A 21,985-nucleotide genomic window follows, 5' to 3' on the forward strand; every position below is an offset into this window, starting at 1 on the left:
TGAATGAAAGCAGTCATTGCTAGGGTGAGAAAGAAGTTAAATCAACAAAGCACATCAAAGCTGTTTAGTTTTGCTCCAAAAACCATGACCTTGCAAAACTTCATTGACCCAATGAACACAGGTACAGCCTTTTAACTGAAGTCAATTACACAGCTGTATTGCATGACTCCATTGACATTAGGCATTTGGCCCATGCTGCTACATATTATTAGCGATATATTTCTCCCTGTGGTGCAATGGAGTGCAATTACTGTCACATAAAATAAAATACAAATTCATTCCATTTACAAAAACGGTCTGTCAGACAGCAAAAACCTCGTTAAAACAAACATAAGCAAAAATATCTTACATAAAAAAACATTTACATATTAAAAATGTAATATATTTTTTCTTGGAATACATGAAAGTTAAGGTGGAGAGCACCCCTTACCTCCTCGCTTGTTTAACTTGGCATACCCTGGAGCATAGCTGCTTGTCATAGATGATGAACTGCTGAAGGAGGAGTGGGGTAATGTTGACACCAGAGGTTCATCACACTTTTCTGAAACACAAGAAAACAGATTCACTTTATGCTGTTAATTATTCACACATATTAAGGAGCAATGTGGTCTTTATTTTTCTTTTGGGTAATAACATAGCCTTGTCAGCTTTGCCCATGTGGAATGCATATGGCCACAACCCAACATTTCTGAAAAAAGACCCCAAAATAATAATAATAAAAACCCACAAGAAAACGACCAAACAAAACCAATAACAAACCCAAGAAAACCAACAAAAAGCCCACACCAAAACCCAACAAGAAAAGCCACAAACACACTCCCTGACATGAGAAAATGACGACTTCAATGAAGGACACAATTAGGTAATGCCAATTCCTAACCATGGGCCACCACTCTCCTTAGGGATACTATAAACAAACAAAAAAACCTGCCCTGATATATCTGGAATGTATTTGGTGACATGAAAACATAGTGCTAAAGATTAGTGTTGTTATGAGAGCTTCATAAGAAATAGATAAGCTATAAGCTTTCACTTCTGTAATAGAAGCGCTGATAACCTGATATTTATTTAAATTAAGGTATATTAATAAACGTCTATTAATTATCACATATTACAGACTTACAGAAAAATAATTTCTGTTTTTAAATATAATCTCTATAATCTATTGGAGCGCTTCACTTCTACTTTACTCAGTAGGAAGAAGATTATTTTGGTATTAGCATCTAAGATGGAAAAAGCTGAGATCAGAATCTTTGCCTTTCTAATGAAGGAAAAAGTTTAAAACAGATCTGCTGTTGCATGAAGTGATGTAAATTAGAACAGAGAGACTTGGCTTTTAATATGTCACCTACTTAGGTGGTTAATGTACTGCCCCCTCTGTTGTTGTTTTTCCTGTTATTTCAGCAGATGGGTGACATACCTGGGTTAAACTACTCGTTTACATTTCGGGTATAACCTGAAAAAACCATAACCTACACCAGCCAGCTTAACCAATATCTTTAAACACATGCTCTGCAACAGAAACTCTGCTAGAGATAGAAACACCTTCAGTTTAGGTGTACAGAAAGCATCAGACCACCCCTGCTAGGCAGCATATTCCATGCTCAGACACACCACACAGCGTTGGCTCAATTAGAAAATGGCCATTTGGTCAGACTGGATCACACATGAAGACCGAATTAATCCTACCCTCAAAAAGAGGACCTTAAGAGCGGGGGAAAAAAGGATTATGACTGAATTAAGTCACTAATAATGCAGCTCTCACAAAATTTCCAGTCTCATGTAATGAAAAATAAAATTACTTTCACAACAATAGAAACAGAAGCACAAATATATAAGACCATTTATTTTTTTCATGAATCGGTACTTTCATAGTTAAAAAAAAAAATGAATTTCCTTTGCAAGTCTCCAAGAGTTTGTTAAGGGAGAAAACAAAATCCATACCAGCACACAAGCACAGGCAATTACTTTGCACCGAATTAAAGGACAATTCCAACAACCTTAAAGTTCACTGCCGCACTACTTAATGACAGAATTTTGAAAGGGGAAGATAAATGGTTTTAAGCATTACTGTTTATACCCCAAGCCAGCAGGATGGATTCCCCCCATGCCTGCTGTGGCTGCAGCGGTGCAGCAGGTCGCCCAGCAGCCAGGCAGGCTCAGCGCTTGCGCGCACATCACGCCACCTCAGCCGCATGCCAGGGCTGCACATGCCCACTCCCTGGCAGCAGGGCTGTGGCATGAAGGCCTACATTTTAATACCCTGAATGCCAGGCTGCTATTAGATCACTCGCCATAGTGCAGGGCTAAAGCTTATGAATAGAAGTGAGCAGAAGCTAGAAGTACCCACTGCAAATTTTGCCCTAAATGCCATAATCACAGAAAGATAGTTACCTGACTCTGTCTTTCTCAAGTGTGTCTCTGTTTTTCTCAAGTATTTCTTTACCAATACCATATTTTGGTAGTACATTAAAAGGAGCTTTTCAACTTAAAGACTTAGAAAAAACTGCTCTCGCTGCCACTTCATTATTAGCATTAACTAGCTAGAGATTTGAAGTCATTTGTCATTAATTCTGTTGTCTAGGTAAAAACAGAATGGAACCTTTAAAAGTAGAACAACACTCAAGCAGAATTATGTTAAAAAAATATGTAACAAAATCTCTTTATAGCATTTTCCTATGCATATCCTACATGATATTTATTGTTATGGAAAAAAAATAATCTCATTAATAATGAGAGCCAAGGTTGAACATGTACTTTTGTTTAGCTACTTGGTGGGATTTTTTTGTTGTGGGTTTTTTTTTAATTTTTATTTATTTATTTTCTGTATTTTTAAAGCAAATTATTAGATTTCTAGAATTTTCCCCCACCCAGATTTTCATATTGGTACGTGGGGGGTAGGGTGGGGACAAAAACCTGCATCTTTAAGAGTTAATATTAAAAATAGAAAGATTTAGCTACAAAACTGTTTGCTACTTATGTGGTTTGGTTAATTACTGAATATAATGGGAGGCTACTGGTCATGATATACTGAAGAAAACTTGTCAAACAAGAGCTATTCCAAATTGCAACAACAACAGCAGAGCTTTTAAAAAGAGATAAAATATGAGCAAAAGCTTAATTTCTGCACCAAAAAAAACCCCAACCAACCAACCAACCAAACAAAAAAAACCAAACCAAAAAACCCCAACCACAACTTAGAAACACCACAACAGCTGAAAAAACACATCTCTAAATAGTAGAAGTTTGTCAGAACTTCTATTCTTTTACAGATCATAGTAGCTATTGAGAAAATCTCCTCCTTTAGTTTTGACAGCTACTGTATTGGTGCTACTGTTGATGAAACTATACAAAAGGAAATATAGAAAAACTTGTCTGGAAAGAGAATTAACTTCTAAATCATCATCCCCTGGTACAGCCTGCCTTGGCTTTACTTCACAAATCCATCGTCTCGGATTCAAGAGACTAAGGCAAGAGAAGCTTGACATAGCCAAAAAAGAAAAATGAGATCCCACAGGGAGTATCACTCTGTATTTGCCATTGCAGTCACAGTTTTTACAGACAATTATTAATGTGCTTTATCTGGTGTATATGGGCTTTCAAAGTGTTGAATCTGGACCTCTGCTTTCTTAGTTTGGTTGGAATCGCCAACGCTGGGCGGAACCAAACACAGTTGATATGGTTTTCCTTCACTGTCGTTTAGAACTGCATTTGTTTCCTACACTGTTTTGGGATAGTGACTAATAAGCTGAAGAATAATAAAAAAACCCAAACTTCACTTTCCCATTATTTAATAAACAAACTCACCCCCCAATCTGCCCACTCATTTAGGTTTCACCATAAAATACAGATTCAATGAATGGTTTGAGTTGGAAGGGACCTTAAAGATCAGCAGGTCCAACCATCCCAACAGGCAGGGATGCGGGCCACCAGCCCAGGCTGCTCCCAGCCCCGTCCAGCCTGGCCTTGGGCACTGCCAGGGATGGGGCACCCACAGCTGCTCTGGGCAGCCCGTGCCAGCACCTCACCGCCTTCGTGGGAAATAATTTATTCTCGTACATGAGTTATAGGAAAAGATTATACCTCAAATGAATAGATATTAAAAAAAGATATTAAATGTCATCAATAACTCATGACTTTAGGTCCAATAGAACAAAAGTTAAAAGACTGCTTACATAAGCTAATATTTCTAGCCCTGTATGAAAGTTCCCTTAAATATATTGCGCTATTTAAACTTCCTTCATAACATGAAATGCTGTTATGCCACAGATTTAAGAGGAAAAAAAAATCCTTGGGAACCTTTGGTTCTTTCAGCAGTTTTAGTTATTTCCTACAGAATCCAATTTTTTACTTACTAAAACCAGAATCATATATACCTTCCTGTTACTGAGATATAATAGCTTTCCCCATATAAGTCAATGTACTGTGCCCTGTTAATCAATTACAGAGCACACTCTCCTGCCAGCATCTTAGCAGCAGAGAAATAAACTCTCCTCCATCCCATTTATCTCAGTGATGTATTAACATCCAAGCCAGCTTAGGTCCATTTAAATGTTAACTTCCTGAAGCAAAACCACACTTCCACTCAACTCTGTTCAGACAGAACGAACTGGTAACTTTGTCATTGGTATGATGACATTTGCTACTCTCACCTCCTTGTTCAGAGGGAAATTACAGTACCTGTCCATCAGAAACAAGTTTCCTTGAGATTCAAATAATTAGATCAATAGAAGAAAGGTCACCCAGTGTCATTAAATACAAATACAAAACCTCTGCAAACCACAAGCTTAAAATTCCTCAAGACCTAAAGACTATGGAAGGGAAGGGCTATGATGACCTTGCTCTGTTCTTAAATACTTTCTCAGGCATCTGGCTATTAGAAACCAGGTACCAGGTGAGACAGATCTTTTGTCCTACCAAGTACAGCCTCTCCTATATTGTGGTGTTGACACTTAGCAAAACTAGATAAGTATACCTGTCCTTTCCTGTTTTAAAGTCTATTTCTAGTTTATAATTTATTTATATAGACTTCTCATCATGATGCCTAGACTAAAGAAAGCGTTGTCTTCTGCTTTACCTGCAATTGATTGAATTCCCACTCAGTCCATGACCTATTTGGGGAATAGGGACCAAACCATCTGAAGGGACACGTGTTTGTAGCACAAAGCAGACCATACACACGCAAACTCTTGATTTATCAACCCCAGAGATTATTAAAGCTTAATCCTCCCTATACCAGTGACTTCAATGATTTCTGGTGGGCAACACAAAGTAAAAAAACCTCGATGCTTTACTTCACAGAAGTCTGTTCAAATGCTTAGCATCCTGATCGATAAACAGGTCACCTGTAAAGTTGCTGACATATCTTATCAAAGCAGCCTGAGTAGATGAAAAAGACAATCTGCAGTTCCTCTATATCTTCTTGTCATTTTTATCTAGTAGTATGTTAGAATGCATACAAACTATACATTTGGAAATTTTAAGAAATGGGAACAGTACACACAGTCACAGGTGGGTTTGATTAAGAATTTGAAGTTGCATTGGAAGATCTCTCAGAAGCTCTTGCAAAGATTCTGTCATCAAAATAAAAAGAAAGCCGTGTACAGTGCTTCTAAAAAAGAAAAATATTTGAATACTGATAAGTTGCACTCATCACATGGTAGCTTACTAAAAAGGCTTTTGAAGAACAAAGGCTTCCCGTCATTAAGGTCCAGTGTGCACTAAGGAACGGATCTTCAAAAAAAGCTATCAAGCTCAAAATCCACAAATTTACCCTTCCTCCAAAACCTTCAGGCAAGATTTCCTATCAAAATGTAAAACCCTGTCATCATTTTGCTGTAGGATACCAGCTCTAAGACATAAACATGCTGCCAGTAACAACTGTACTGAAAAAAAACCCATATATGATATTCAGAAATTAAGAACTCAAAAGCTGATCAACTTAGATGCAAAAAGGCAAATGACTGCAGTGTCAATGTGTTCTGAGTCTGGAATTACTCACTAACAATATAAAACAGATGAGTCAAGCTGAAGTATCATTAAAAAAAGATTTCAGCAAAAAAATACACAAAGCCATCGCTTTCTGACCAAAAAGCATTCTTAATCATTTCCCTTTTACACAATATTTTCACTTTACAAACAGAACATGTACAATACAAACCCCCAAAATCGTAACTATTACCAGTATACCCAACTCATTAACTATACCACAATTCCTGTCAAGTGCAGGCAAAGAAAGTTTAAAGCAACTTCTAATCTTCACTTGTAATGCAAAAGACTCCTGTTTTAAAATATAAATTCTAATGTAAATGTTGGGGAGCAAGGGAGAGAATCGTATCATCTGGGTTTAATTTGTACTGTGCACTAAATGCTAGTTATCCTAAACACATTTCCCCCCTCCAATTTGAATATGTAGAGTGATTTCTCTGTAGCGTGCTGAGGAGAAAGAATAAGCCACCAAACACTTCTGAAAAGCAGTTGTGAGATTGCAAGGGCACTCCAGAACGTGGATAAATACGTATGGGAATTGGCATATCTCCAATGACAACCAATAGGAATATTAATGCAGCTGTTTTGGATTGCAGCATATTACTATGCTGAGACAGCCTTACTTTTCATATAGCATAGGCAAATTTTTATAATCTGAAATGAATGCTAGAATCCACTGTGTTTAATTCACAAAGCTTTGTGCCCCCAAAGAGTAGGAATAAATAAGCATAAATTGCTAGAACATTTTATGTGCTGTTTCAAATGAACTTTTAAAGCAATGCTAATTGAAAAGCAGGAGATACTACAAACCAGCTCATGGTCAATGGTAACCCCTTTAAAAAAATAGAATTAAATTAAATTTAGAAGCTGGGTGTTATTGAGGACAGCTTATCACTGGTTTAATTTCAATGACAAGAAAAGCAATGCTCGCCCTGTGTCAAAGGCCTATTGCTCAGTATGATAAACTACTAGGTAAACCTTTCATCACGTATGACAAGGACACTGCTGGAGAAGCCCTTTCCTCAGAAGGGCCACTAATGAAAACAATACACACTGATGGCAATGGCTGGCAAATGCCACACAGGGTATGCCTCATGCTCCAAGTTCTTCAGTCAGCAAGAAATCAGTAAAGAACTTCTCAAGGAAAACCTCTTATGTGGAAAGGAAACACTTCCCTGTCAGGAGGATTTGCTGAGCATACCAGCCTTTAGTACATGTGGGGGGTTCTACAAACTTTTGCCTTATGCATGTTCTGTTGTGGTTTTCTTGACTGTGGAAGATAATTAAAAAAAATAAAATACACCATTATACCTACCTTTCTTTCTTTCTTAAGACAAAAAGCTAACTTTACTCCCCAGAAAGTTTCTTGGGCTGCTTAATCAACTACATAGGGATGACGATTGGTAGGCTGGAAACTTCATTTTTCGCTCATGTGTCCCACCTACCGTACAAAGTGGGGCTTTTTTTGTACCGTGCTTACATTAGAAGGGTAATGAAAACCAACACAATTTTTAAATAACTTAAGCCACAATAGAGCCACCCATACTCCACCTGTGCAGACAGGGTAATACTCTGCACACCCAACAGTGATTTTCCCAGTTACCGTCCCATCTGCAACTCTGAAAGTCAATCCAAGTCTTCCATAAGCCTTATTTGACTTCTTGTTGGCTATTCCCACCAGCCTTCATTGCTGTGACCTGTTATTTCTCACTGTGCTGTTGTGAGCATAGTGTTCTTTCCTATTTTTAGGAAATTTTATAAGTTCTTCATACTGCATAAGCATGCCGCTTCCCCACCTGACTGCTGGTTCACAGGGTAGGCTGCTTGGGAGTACAAAGTCACATTCAGCTCCACGACCCAATGAGTCCAAGTGTAACTAAAGCTTGTCTGTAAGTATCTCCGGAGCTCGGATGTAATCTAAAAGATTACAGTAGCTCATACTGATCACCTGAGATGTTTCATACTACACTTCAAGTTGCATACAACCAACAGAGGCAACGCAGCTCAAGAGAGTTCCTGCTGCTGAAAAGGAACAAAATGTAGCAGCTATTTTGCCCCCTCTGAGGTGAAGCCATAAATTACATTAATTTAGTGGCCTACACACAACCCTTACTGCTCAATATTACTTGTTCTGAGGTTTATTTCAAGTGTTTATCTTGAAATAAATACATCTCTGTAAGGAAAGGAACAAGTCTCCGGTAATGTTTTTTTACAGCAGTTCCTTCACCCGCAGCAGAGCGCTGGTCTGTTTCTTTGTTCTGGTCCCAATCAGAAATTAGTGTTTGGGCAATGCTGGATGTGCCACAAGGGCCACATTTCTAAAAAAATGTATTTGGATGTCCCAAGACAAATTGTAGTTTACAAAATTTTCCAAAATATCTTTGTTCCTGCTATCTATTGACTAGTTCTCAGAGTAGCCAAAGCTTCATTAATCCGAAAGGTCATGGTACAGCTACATATACAGCTACTATAAATGGGTGCCCTAGTCCATCCAAGCACCAGGTTACTAATACATAAAAAAAATTTCTTGTTTTGAGGATTTATTCATAAACATTTGTAAGCATTCCTGGGAAACATTATAAGTGGTAATATATCATTAGCACAAATGTGTGATGTATTATATGACCACTATCAGACATTTCTGGCTGCACTGCCTATCATCAAATGGCCTACAACATGTTCCACAGCAGTCTCCATACTTCTGTCTTTAACTATTGAAAATGAGAAAAGGTAAACATAATTAATTACTATGACCTACAATTTAACCAGAGAGGTTAGGGTTTATTTTTTATTTAAATCATTCAGTTTGGAATCATTATGAGTATAAAGGTGTATAGAGCAGTCTCTTGAAATTCAGATTTATCAGAACTTCAACATTTCACAAAGGAAAAAAAGAAAATTTTATCAAAAATGATGCATTTAATTTTTCAGTTGTGTCAATATTTTAAATTCAGAATTGACAATAATGTTTTTTTTATTATTTTACATTTGCAAAGAACAGAGATCCTTAAAACTAACTTATATCTTATTTTATGATTTAGTAACATTCAACTGAATTAAAAAAAAAATAAAAACATTTATTTATCATCTGCAGGTTGTATCTACAGTAAGAAAAGATATAAATTCTTCACATTTTATCTTGTTAACTCTCATTTAGAATAAAAAACCCAACCCAACCTATGTTCTTCCTCAGTCAACCTTATATCAACAAATATCAATGGTTTGATTTGTTGGTGTGGGGGTTTCTTGGGTGGTTTTTTTTTGCGTCTGATTTGTTTTCTAGGACTGAGGCATAACAAAATAACACACGATAACTAGTTTCCTAAATAACATTTTTAACAGCAAGTTTAGCTTTTCATCATCGCTTCAGCAGGTTTCCATCTCTAAAATTAAGCTTTTATCTTTAACAAGAACAACACATGTAATTGTATCTTGACAATACATACTTATTTTAATTTTTTAGCATTTTACACAGCAACTTTACTTTTAGCAGTTTTAAATCAACATAAATCTTCTCAATTCAGAGCTGTTATTCCATGTTTAAATTAATTTAAGCAAGGTCAAAACAGCCAGTAAGGGAGTTTATAAATGCTGTCCATTTGAATATAAAAGCACACCCACAGAAAGCCAAATATTAACTCTCAAAGCAATACAGCACAGATATAGAGCAAAGATATTTTAAACTTGGTGTATAGAACGTACTACTATGGATTTCAAATCATTTCAGAACATCAAACAAATTAACCTCATAAGAGATAATATTTTTATCAGCCCACCTACAAATAGGCTAAGATGCTTATCACAGGTCTCAAAGTTAACTCCGAGCACAAGCTGTAGGTTCCCATCTTAATACCTTTTATCCTAGAAAACTACCCTCTACCTATAAAGCTAGGGAGGAAGCTCTGCTCCTTCCAGACAGACAAAATATTTAATACTCTGAAGCACGTAAAGTACATACTATGTTCAGTTAGATGAGAAAAAATTAGAAATTAACAGGGTATGCAAAATGGAGCAGAGTTGTTTCTCAACTTTGCACAGAAGAAAGTAAACATCACTTAAACTTAAATTCAGTTCTTTTTCAATGGCCTTATTAATTACATGTTTATGCATTGTTGTTTACTTTCATCTCCCCTTCGGAGAAAAAAAGATGTCACATTTATAGCAGAAGCTATTAGTCGGCTGTTTATCACACGCCTACTCTTCGAAGTGATGATACAAGGAAAAACCAAAAGGTGCATGATCTATGAATTAAACCATATTATACTGACAGATTATTTTTTTTTTTTTTTTCCCTGAGAGGAAAAGATAAATGAAGTTGTAACCTTGGTTTCCTTCCTCTTCTACTTGAACCCTTTTTCCTCCCCTGCAAGTACATACAAAAGGCACACTTTCCCAGTTTGTATCACTGGAGTACGGGAGGATTAGCTTTGATAGCATTTGGCAAACTCTTTTGTTAAAGTGCTCTTTCCCATTTTTCCAAAAAAGTACCAAGTTACCATATAAAAAAAATTATCATAATGCTTGATTTCACTGAGAGTATAATCAAAATGTTCCTCAAAAGGTATTTTAACAGAGGAAAGAAGAAATACATTGAACTTTCTCCTAATGGTTTCTCCTAATGGTCGCATTAATCTAGAGTATAGCATACATTATAGCATACATTTAGGATCATGTTGGTCTTGATCCGATTTCCCAAAACCAGAAGGTAAGCTTCCAGAATTTGCTTATATCTTGGGGGGGGGGGTGGGGTGTGGGGGGGTGGGGGGGGTGGAGGGTGGGAGGAGGGTAGGGCAAAAATCTTAGGTGATTTTTGATTAATAAAATTGTGGATAGGAAATTAAAAACCGCAACAACAAAAAAGACATTGAGGAACATTGTGTAACTGTAAGATGTAAACATAGTTTAGATTTCTGAATTTATCCCTGTATCGTAGATTTTAAAGTGCAAGCTTGGTTAAAATCAACTCATGAGATGCAGTATTCTCAGACTTCTGTTACATGTACTGGGAATCTCAAACCGATTACATAGTGTAACATAGCAATGAATTTTGACACCAGAGGCCCAGATCTCTTACACTAATACCTTGAAGAAAGGATACATAAATCAGAGCAGGCTCACAAATGTTGTCATAGGCCAGCACAAATTCTGCCAGGTGGTTCCAGTAAACGTTCAGCATCCTTACACACACTGGAGCAACAGCAGGAGGAATAAGTGGATGCACATTTTGTGGGTGTGTTTTACCTTTTCCTCCAAGGTATGAAAGTGCCTAGCATTTAATAATGAATGACAGAATCTTTATTTGCTTCCCTAGAGACTGCAGGAAATACCTCACCTCTATAAGAACACATCAAGATTTGCATAAATTTGTATATCTGAAGCTGAACATAACATTTTTACATATTCTAGGCTTGCAAGTTGTAAAGATCAGAACATTTGAAACACAGTTTTGAAGTATTTATAGGACTCCTGTTGCTGACACAGGGTAGGGCAGCCACCACTGCAAGCAAACCCCCTGTCAGTCTTTCTTGTATGTGCAGTTTTCTAGAAGGAGTAAAACTTGGGAGTAAAGTCAGTGGTTAAAGTGATTTAAACTTATCGAAAGCAAATAGCAAACATTTTAAAATATCTTTATGAATTATAGGTCAACTGTTTTTGTTTTGATAGCTAAGGCCAGAAGTTCCAGTCAAAACAGCTATCTCTGGTTTTGAGATGCCAACCAGTTCTTAATTCCATAAAACATAGTGTGCCCAAGCTCTAGCTGTTCTGGAGGCAACAAGATATTGGGGTGTGGGGGGGGGTGGGGGGGGTGGTGGGGGGGTGGGGGGGAGAGGAAAGATAGATGTAGGTGGGCAGAGAGAAAGATAAGGAAAAAAATCCCAAAGTTTATGATAGTTTTTCCATTATTGTGAGGAGATGCAGATCTGGAGTTTTGCAGGTCCTCCTATATTCTTTTTAAAAGGGAACAAAATTCTACCCCAGGGAAAACCAATGCCAGCCCTTATTAATCCTTAGCATGAACGCAAGAAGCAATATCAAACAATTCACAGCTGGACACTGATTTAAAATAATTTTAAGTGTGGTAAACTATCGTTTGTACACTTTATCAGGAAAATAAATGACCAAATTTTATACCACAGATTTTATTCAGAGGAAGGAATTTATTAATTTATTCTTACTTATTTCCTAATTGGTGATTGACATGTCAGATTCAGCTGGAGATAGTTTTTTACAAAGCAATTTACCATGTGTTTTGTTTCTTAGTTGGTACTTGTTCTCTTGTTCTTTCATTTGTAAGGCAGAACTAGTAGAGGTCTAACACGTGAATGACTTATCGTTTGGCTTGAAGGGGACATAAGGGAAAAAAAGATGAGAAGCAACCATCGTTTAGTGTTGTCTGGGTTTTGTTTTGCATTAATATCAAAAAGGCGCAACAGCATCCACTGATACTTCACAGAATGCTCAAGCAAGTCATGATGTTAAATAAAACATTGAGATAAACACAACAGTTATAGAAGGTCCCATATTTTGTTTTGTCAAGTGTTCCGTGCTTATCTTAGTGTAGACATCTGGGTTGTGTTTTTTCTTTTGAAGCACAGCTACTATGACAAAAAAGCTTCTCTCATAAGCTTCTCTGTCCCAAGAACATCACAGGAAAGGTATCAGAAAACAGGTCCCTAAAATACATGAAATACAGTTGGACCCAGAAAGCAAAAGAAATGTGTTTGTATTCTGCTGTACAAACCAGACTGTATCAACATTTCCAAAGAGCTACTTAACTGGAAAATCATTTCTGACCAGACTATAAGGTAGAAGTCAAAGGACATCGACTGCCTTCATTGATCAGTGCTGCTGATTCAGATCTTAATGGTTCTGTCATACTAGTAGACACTGACAAGAACAGATGGAAGGATGGTGCTGCACTGCTACTACATTCAGTCTTTGCATTGCCCCAGGCAAAATTCACCTGCTTTTGGAATAGAACTAAGCATCCTCAAACAAATCAGGTTTGCCATTTTCAGTAAAACAGCTTACACCTTACTCATGCTTGCCTGGTGCATCACTGGGATGGGAGGAGGAAAGCTTCTGTTGGAAACAGAGCAGAAAAAAAAGCCAAAAGGGAAACCCAGATCTGAACTTAATGGGGATCAAAATCAATTTTACAAAGGGCTTAAACAAGCAGAGGGTTAGCATACCATCGCTCCTTTTCACTGCCAAGGCTAGTTATGACAACTCCAGGTAGCTTCAAATGCTCCCAAAGACTTTTTCATTTGGATTTTTTTTTTACTTTTTAAACAACAGCAAATGTCATTACAATGGCCCAAGAGCCGTTTCCTTTTTCACATTTCTTTTTTGTCTCATCAGAAAGTCTTGATTTAGAAACACTCATTAAAGAGAACAATAATGTAATTAATTGTCTTAAAAGCTGGTTGGGAGGATGCTACATATGCAGTTTTGCAAGACAGATTTTTAGATAGGCTATGTCACTGCATTTCTCTTGCTGATTTAAATTACCAGGCCTACCTTATTTTAATGTGCTGTGGAAATCCAAGCCAATGTGTTTTACAGCTGCCTTAGCTGTCCAGCATATCCTGCTGTTCAGTCTGCATTTTTTGATTATAAAATGTTGGGTTTTTCTAATTATCAAATGCAAATGGTGTTGACAACAGAATCGTCTATTATGTTGTCCTCATTATCATGCACAGGTACTACTGAAGCATTTTTAAGGCCAGGAGTACTTGGTAATTATGTTTGGTAAAGCCTTATTATTACTAAATGTTAAACATGTCAACCAAGGAAAACAGCACAGTTAAAGTAACATTTTTGAAAAATGAAGCTGACTTATAATTACAGCCCATTCCCTCCAATTTTAATCAGATATTGAATATTAAGTTCTTAATGTTACAGCTTACTGTGTTTGTCTGGCTCACAAATTCCCATTATGTTCAAAGCAAAGGATACCTTTTGCAAACAAATATAGAAGTCTGTACACATGCACGTATATACAGCAATGCATCCATAGGACTTACCACTTATACCAACTGCAGTGTCCCAGGTCTTGGCAGGAGGTTGCTGGCTCAAGGGCCAGAAAAATGCTGGCAAAACACTGCCAGCCCTGAAGGGAAAACACGAGGGGCATGGGGCAGGGGCTCCAGCTGCCCCTGCTGCAGGAATTCCCCTGGAGAGCCCCTGGCGGGGCAGGGGGACATCTCCTGGGGGGCTGCAGGGAGTGGGGAGCCACCAGCTGGGCAGAGAAACATTTCCTGGAGGGCTTCAGGCTGTGGGGAGGCCCTGGTGGGGCAGGGAGATGGTGTGAGAGGGCAGGAGTGGCAGAGATGGGCCGGTAGGGACTGAAAAGAGCTCCCCATTGCCCACCCCCCTGTGCCCTTAGAAGGGAGACAGAGAAGTGGGGAGTACAAGAGTGAAGTTGAGCCTGGGGAAAGAAGGGGGTTGAAAAGTCAGGGGGGAAGTATTTTAGCGTTTTTCTGCATTTGTTTTGCACCATTCAACTATTTTAATACACAGTAAATTCAACTAACTTCCCCTAAATCAACTCCATTTCACCGAGGTTATTGGCAAGCAATCCTCTGGTCTTTACCTTGGCCCACAAGCTTCTGTGTCTTGTTTTCTCACCTGTCCTGCTGAAGAGGGCAGTGATGGAACAGCTGGGTGGGGGTGGCCAGCAGCTGGCCAGGGTCAGCCCACCACACTGCTTAACCACCAAGTATCAGAAAGTTGACTTCACATTGCTTGTCAGAGACACCACGCAAGCTCATGATGTTGACTAAATACACTGTAAAAGAATTAAATTTCTTCTTTCCCCTACAGATCTATTCAAGAGCATCTACAGAACACCATTTTAATTTGTCAAGTGAGTTTTACCTAGTCAGCGCTCTACTTCCAGATTTAACTCCATGTCTTCAATATAACATTCAGCCCCAGAACAAAGCTGCAAAGGTCTAGCTTTTGTCTAACCTTGACACAGCTGCCTGGAGCCCCACCAGAATGAAAAGTGGGATTCAGACAGCATTCCTCCTCCATAAAATAAATGAGGAGATACCACAGGAACCTCATTATGCTGTCCTTTCTGTAAGCAAGGAACACTGGCAAGGCTTGAGCTTAGCTCAGTCCCCTGCTAATGACCGCTGACTGAATAGCTTTATATCAGGAGAGGACAGACACCTCAGGGAAGCCAGGAAAATCTTTTACTTGCTCATTCTAGACAGCAAGTCTTCAAGTCTGAGGTAGGGCTGCAAATCCAGGATCCAGCACCACTTGCTGAAACCAATGGCTCAGCTGGAGGAGTCACTCTTCATTTCTATGGCAAACTACTGCGAATGTGAACTTTTAATAGTATGGCAGCTACCTTGAATTCAGATATTAATTCAGATATTAATCTACATTTCAATCAAATATTTTAAATTGCTCTTCCTGGGATATATGTATCAGCAGCAACAATATACTTTCATCAAAGCATTATGATTTATCTGCACATCTGCATATTCAGTAGCGTGCTGGGAACCTTAAACATGCTGCGTTGTCAATCACCATAAACATTGCAATAATACTGGTTTGCAATAAGGCTGTCTCATTTAGGCCTCTAACAAGATCTGAAAGTTTTCATCAAACCTCAAATAACCTACACAACACACTGAAGGCACTGTGCTTTGTCCTTTTACAGATGAGCAGATTACTTCACTACTACGTATCCAGAATTATTCTGCGTAAAACTCACCAAAAACATGAGGCAGAAAGTAAAACAACTCTATCCTTTCATACAACAATGAAGGACATCCAGTCAGAACACAGAAAATCTGCTACAATATTATTTCTAAAGATCATATGTCATATAAAACTGTGCCTTTCAGGCTTGTTTTATCCCACTACTGAATCCATGAGTTATTAATGAATATATGTCCAATCAGGGACATAAAATTAAGTTCTTTTGCTCACAGCAAGAGGTGTCAGAAGGTGATGAAAACAAATGGAAAATAACCAATATAAATTAAAAAAAAATCATAAAATGCCAACAAAAAAAGTTAAACTGATTTGTGTAACAAACTTCTGATTTTCCTCAATAAATTCTCCTTTAATTTAACAAACTGATTTTGGACTTATTAATAGCTTCCTGACTTAAAAAAAACCAAACCAAAACAAACAAACAAAAAACCACACCCACCCAACCAACCAACCAACACAACAAAAATAAACGCACAACCAAAAAACCCAAGCCACCAAATACTTCTCACTACTGTTCATTTCATTCTCAGGATTGCTTTCATTAAGCCACCTTAATTTAATTTACAAAGTTAACTTTTATGCTTAATGCAGTTTGCCAGGACTCTGTAGGCTGAATGTGTGAAGAATTAATTTTCTCATAAATGAATGAACAAGATTGGAGGAAGATAAAATGAATGACTAAGTGACTGTAGTTAACCAAAAAGTTCCATTTTGCTCCCTTACAGAGAATGATGGAATACCATTTTATTGAACTCCATTATCCTAATGAGAAGATATTCTATGCTTGATCTTAGCCAAAAGGCCGGAGAAGATATTTTAATGACTTACTGCTTCTGCTTAATAGGGAGATTTCATAATTACTGCAACTACATCTGTTTGATTAACAAGCCTTTTCCAGCACCCATGCATCTTCCTTCAGTGTGGTTGACAATAACCACTGGAAGCACATGCACATACACACTGGTGTTTTTCATCCTGTACATGTGTACAAGTGAAACATTGAGAAGAAAAATAAAAGGTCCACAAACAGGACAGTATAATTCTGATTTTCATTATTATAAACAAAGGTTTGAAATTCCTCCCACATTTCTTATAGAGAAAACTAAGTTTGCAATAAACATTTAAGGAAAAACCTGTAGTGAATTTTACAGTGCATCTTAGGATGGCTTGCAATCCAATAGAAAAAAATTCAATACAGTAAATATATAAACAAAGGAATAATGATGTTGTGTTATTATAAATGCAACATCCACACATAAAAGCCGCTTAAGAACAGGAGAGCAACTATCCTCAAGCTGGTTTTCATACGTTGCTCAAAGAATATGAAATTGTGATATGCCTTATGCCAAAATTCCCAAGAGTAATTTCAATTTTTAGGTCCGCTGCGTGATACTTGATGCTCAGCAAGCATAAATAAATCCCTATTAATTAATCCTTATGCTTAGAGGTCTCACATGTAGTACAAAAAAAAATAAAATATCACAAGAATAGTACAAGAAAAACCTTCAGGACTGGTAGAACTTTGAACAGGCAAGAAGTTAGAGAAAAATACTTTCTAAGTAACTAATGAACATGACTGGTACCTTATTTCAAATAAAAGAGAATGGTATGCTCATATCTGAATAGCTGATATAAAGGCAATTTGTATTATTTATCTAATGAGAGGATGTATTGCCCTGATCTCAAATATAAGTTCATTAAGAGAGTTCTCTGCTGCAAATGTCAAACCGTTCTTGAAACTATCTCCCTCAGCGTTGGCAAGTTTTACTGACCTGGTTACTAATTCCTCATTAGAGGTATTTTAAAGAAAAAGTCTCTTGATTTCTAATAAAATTATTGATTTAAAAGACCTACTGATATGTTGTATTTTACATTCTTCTTAATTCGCATACACTGAATTACCTTTCGCATCATGGTAGCACAAGAATTTGCCACGTGATATCTGTTTGGCTATTTGTAATATGACATGGAAACAGTTGTCACTCTGTTAGTCTGTTATTCTCTGAGCCAGCTCTCTCAAAGACACGTTTCTTAGATTCTTGCTATTTCTCACCTAGTATCTGGTCATCAACATGATTATTTTTTTGGGGGGGTGGAGGTGGTGTGATTTTAAATTCTGATAGTGGTAAAACACAGGTGTTCAGAGCATTTAGATATGAAACATACTGTGCTTCACTATAGGCAGCAAGACAGCCCAGCCAAATCACACTTAAGCACCGCGTACGAAAACTGATGTGTCTGGGTAAAAATCTGTTTAGCATTTATTTAATGTTTAGGAACGGCAAGGCTTACCGTTGAGCAATATGTAGGGTATTAGGCACAAAATATAATTTCCAGGTCACTGGTTTCAACTCACGAAGCCCACCCTCCCATTTTGTGCCTCACAAACCTCGTCAATAGTTGCACTGTGCATTGGAAGCAGCCTGTAACTTCAGAAGGAGCGTCAAGGACACGGCACACCCCTCTACTAGAGCCACAAGGGTGGCAGGAGGATGTAACAGTTACACCATGCTCAGGTCACCTCTCTGAACAATTTGTTCCAAACTTAAAATGGTCCTACAAATATTTCATGAAAGGTTTTGCGGGATGCTGGGCAGCCGTATTTCAAAAACCCCAGTAAAAATTTTTGCCATCAACATGTCAGATTTTTTGCTGTCTTCATATAAAAGAAAAGATATTTTTTTGGTGGAATTCTCTACATTTGGTGCCCTGCAGGGACTTCACTGTTCCTTGCAGGTGTCTGTGTGCCCTTCTGTTTAGGGGGAAGGGTCAGCTACCATCCACTGATGATAAAAGAATTCCAATATATATAAACATATCAAGAGACTCTTAATATCTATGGCCTTTTGAATGATAGCACTGACCACACACCATCTTACTTGAAAAAAATTAGAGCTTGGGATTTCAATTTCAACTGAAGTAAATCAGTCTCCACTAATCAATTTCCTTTGGTGTCTAAATGTGATAGTGTATTGACTGAGACATAGATTTTGTGCAGTATTTCGCACAGAAATTTCAAGTTACAATAAAACAATATAAGAGACAGCCTAACTTTTATGCTTTCATTTTACCAAGAGAAAAGGCTTAGTCTCAGTGGGTGCCTCACAAAACATACCACCTGCTCAGCAACTGTGTAAGGGAAATACCTGGCGAATATTGCCCTGTTGTAGGAAAGCCAGGCTGATTGCTGTCTGCTTCCAGACTAAGTTTATGGATGGATATGCTGTATGTTTGGAAAAGGGCTGTCTCCACAGCCACACTGACAGACAAACATGAAGAGCATCAAATTCCAACTGTGATACCAAAGTATCATCACTGGCTTTGGGGGAGGCAGCAGAGCAGATAAAGGGCAAAGGGGGCAAATTTGAGCCTAGTGGCCATATTACAGTTTTCAGTCATGATTACGTAGCATTTGGTTCGCTGTCCTGCTTTTCAGTTCTGATCAGTCTTAATGATAGTTTGTAATATCTGCCTGGAGATACAAGGCAAATAACTTCTATGGAAGGGAAAATAAAAGGCAGAACGAGTGTAAGCAGGAAACAGGCCAACAGTAATGGAGCTAACAAGCTCAAAATAATACTAATAATACACTTACAGCTTCTAAATTCAGAGGTATTAATTCATATTTACTAAGTTTTGTAAAATCACTACACAGTTTCAACACCTCAAAGAGATGATTTCATCACAGCTGGTACCCTTGCGAACTGCAGAAGAGCAGCACCGAGTGATGAAGAAGTTACCCACTGGAAAACATTGGTGAATACGTGTTGGGCAGTACTGACAAAGTACTTCCAAGATAGTAACTAAGGGCCCTATGCAGTTCAGTACATATCGTACCATGAACCCTGGAAGTTAGAAGTACCTGCTGGTATCATTTTTGCTAGAGAACTGCAAAAACACCAATTCCCAAACTATGAAGGCATGAAGACTCACATTCCCTGCGCACAGGAACAGAAGGGGCCAACAGGGCATACCTGCAAATGAGTTACAGTTGTAGCAGGATTCCCAGCTGGACATTTTTCCTTCATAGATGTGACAGAATTAAGCCCTGAGGTAGTTCTATGGGCCTAAAATGACCTGAAAGGACTCTGGAGACTCATGATACTCCTGATTGAGCTTCACCATGATCATTTTCAAAGAGAAGTGGGAACAACAGCAACAATAGCAACAACAACCACACACACACAAAAAGAAAATCACAAGAAGCTGAAAAACTTAGTCCCTTGCTTGCAAGATATGGAGAAAGACTGATATGGCTAAAGTATTATTTGCTAGAAATTTGCCAATGAGAATCAGAAAAGTAACATAATGGGTAGAAGGAAAGGTAAGACTGCAAAAGAGAGAAAAAACACTCTACCAAGAACCACTGCATAAAAGAACTTGTTGTCCTGTTTGAAAGCCAGAGCTAGGCTTTCCCACCAACTCATTAGCTTCCATAAATCAAAAATAATATTTTGCAAAGACATAATGCACTGATAATATACCTGTGTTACGCACTTGTGACTCGTTACAGGCAGGCATAAGAATGAGTTTATATCCTTTTTGCCCTTGGCAGCACAGACATGTATGGGTAAAAGCTCCCTCTGGTGCCACTGCTTGCTCAAGCCAAGGAGAGAGACAACACATTTGCATGGAGATCTTAGCAGAGCATGGCTTTCATAGATGCTAGTATTTAGTAGCAACTCATTTACATGATAAAAAAGAAAATTGTAAATTATTATAATTTTAGGATTGTTACTATTTTTAATATATTTATCTGTTCTATGTTCTGCTGTACCACGTGACTGTGTAATAGTATTACTGAATGCATTTGTAAAGATCTTTGATGTGGACACTGAACATCATCTTTTTTTTCCTTTACTTGCACTGGATATGTCAAGCATAAAAATCCATTGGCTAGATGCACCACATAATGGTGAAAACTGACAGCTAGCATGAAAGAAATAATACAGAAAGAAGAATGTTAAAAATGTTAAGAGGAAAATAAGTACAGAACTGTGTTTTTCTTTTCTTGATTTCTGTACTGACATCTGGTTAATAGGATCACCAGTGTTCACAGCCCACAACGATGACATGTGAAAAGTGATTTATAAGGATGTTGTTGGGGAAAAAAAAACCCAAACAACCACACAACAATGCATTGCTGATTAAGCATGGATGGAAGACCAACACAAACGGAGTAATTTGTTGTTCACTTAAATATGTATGAAACTCAAAATGGAAATGGTGTTTGTTCTAAACTCAGTCCTGGGAAATGGGCCTGAAAAGTTTAGAATTCAATCAGAAGTGGTTAGGAGGTTATCAGTGAAATAATCACTAGGAGCAGGTCAGATGGGAGTAGCAGCATTGGGGAAAGAATAGGACAGGGGGAATGATGATGATAATAAGTAATCAATGAGATATGAAACCAAGGTAGAATAGAAAGCTAAGACAAAAAAACTGATTAAGGACCAAAAGGAAGTAGAGACATTTTAGTGAAACTCACATGGGATATGAATCAACAAAACTGAGAATCTCCGTGGAAATAAGTTACAGTCATAAGAGAAAATTACTTTAAAAAATGTAGTTTGATAGGTCCATAAATCTCTGAGCTCCATGAAAGTCAATAATTTTGAGGAAAACAAATGTTTATTTTGATTTGATGGAATAAATATGGGCATTTCAGAAAGTAAAAGGCCACTGAGACTATTAATAGTAAGAGCTAAGAATTATCCAAAGAATATCACAAGCTCAAGAATGCCAACAGCTGGTAACTTTTATAACATTTTAAGAAGCAAGTCACATCAAGACAGACAGAAACTTGGACAGTGCAACTCTTCTAATAAAAGGCAGAGCTCCACCTTGATGGGAGCCCAAACCCAGGCAGGAGTATAATGACGGCTGTAAAAGTAAACAGAAAAGGAATGAGAAATGCCACAAAACTGAGCAGATATAAATCAAAACACTTTAAAGTAAGCATATTTTAGTTTGCTTTTAAACTGCAAGAACTATTCTCTTTATTAAACAGAGAAATACTCTATATTTAAAGCCCAGTTGCCTTTAATAGGTAATGGATATTGTAGAATAAAACAGGGCAAAACCCCCCACCACCCTCCCACCTTATTTTTTTTTTTAACAATGTGAAAGGATAGGGTTGCTTGTTTTCCTATCATGCCTTTTGTTTTTTAAATGGTGATGGAAAATCCTTTGTTTTTTCTGGATCTTTCCATTCTAATGCATTTACTAATTCTCTGTCTTGCTATTGTTCACCTGCTAATTC

At 37.7% G+C, this 21,985-nt stretch overlaps 1 protein-coding gene across 1 annotated transcript in view; it reads right to left on the reverse strand.

Annotated features, from left to right (window-relative positions):
- The window catches only part of CNTNAP2 (contactin associated protein 2), a 1,159,974-nt gene that overhangs the window by 813,394 nt on the left and 324,595 nt on the right, over positions 1 to 21,985 (reverse strand). Inside the window, exon 2 of the mRNA XM_056337119.1 lies at positions 431 to 541. Within this exon, the coding sequence (XP_056193094.1) occupies positions 431 to 541 (111 nt within the window). The remainder of the gene's footprint in view (positions 1 to 430; positions 542 to 21,985) is intronic.

The sequence above is a fragment of the Falco biarmicus genome, chromosome 4, assembly GCF_023638135.1.
Source record: "Falco biarmicus isolate bFalBia1 chromosome 4, bFalBia1.pri, whole genome shotgun sequence".
In the NCBI taxonomy this organism is placed as follows: Eukaryota; Metazoa; Chordata; class Aves; order Falconiformes; family Falconidae; genus Falco; species Falco biarmicus.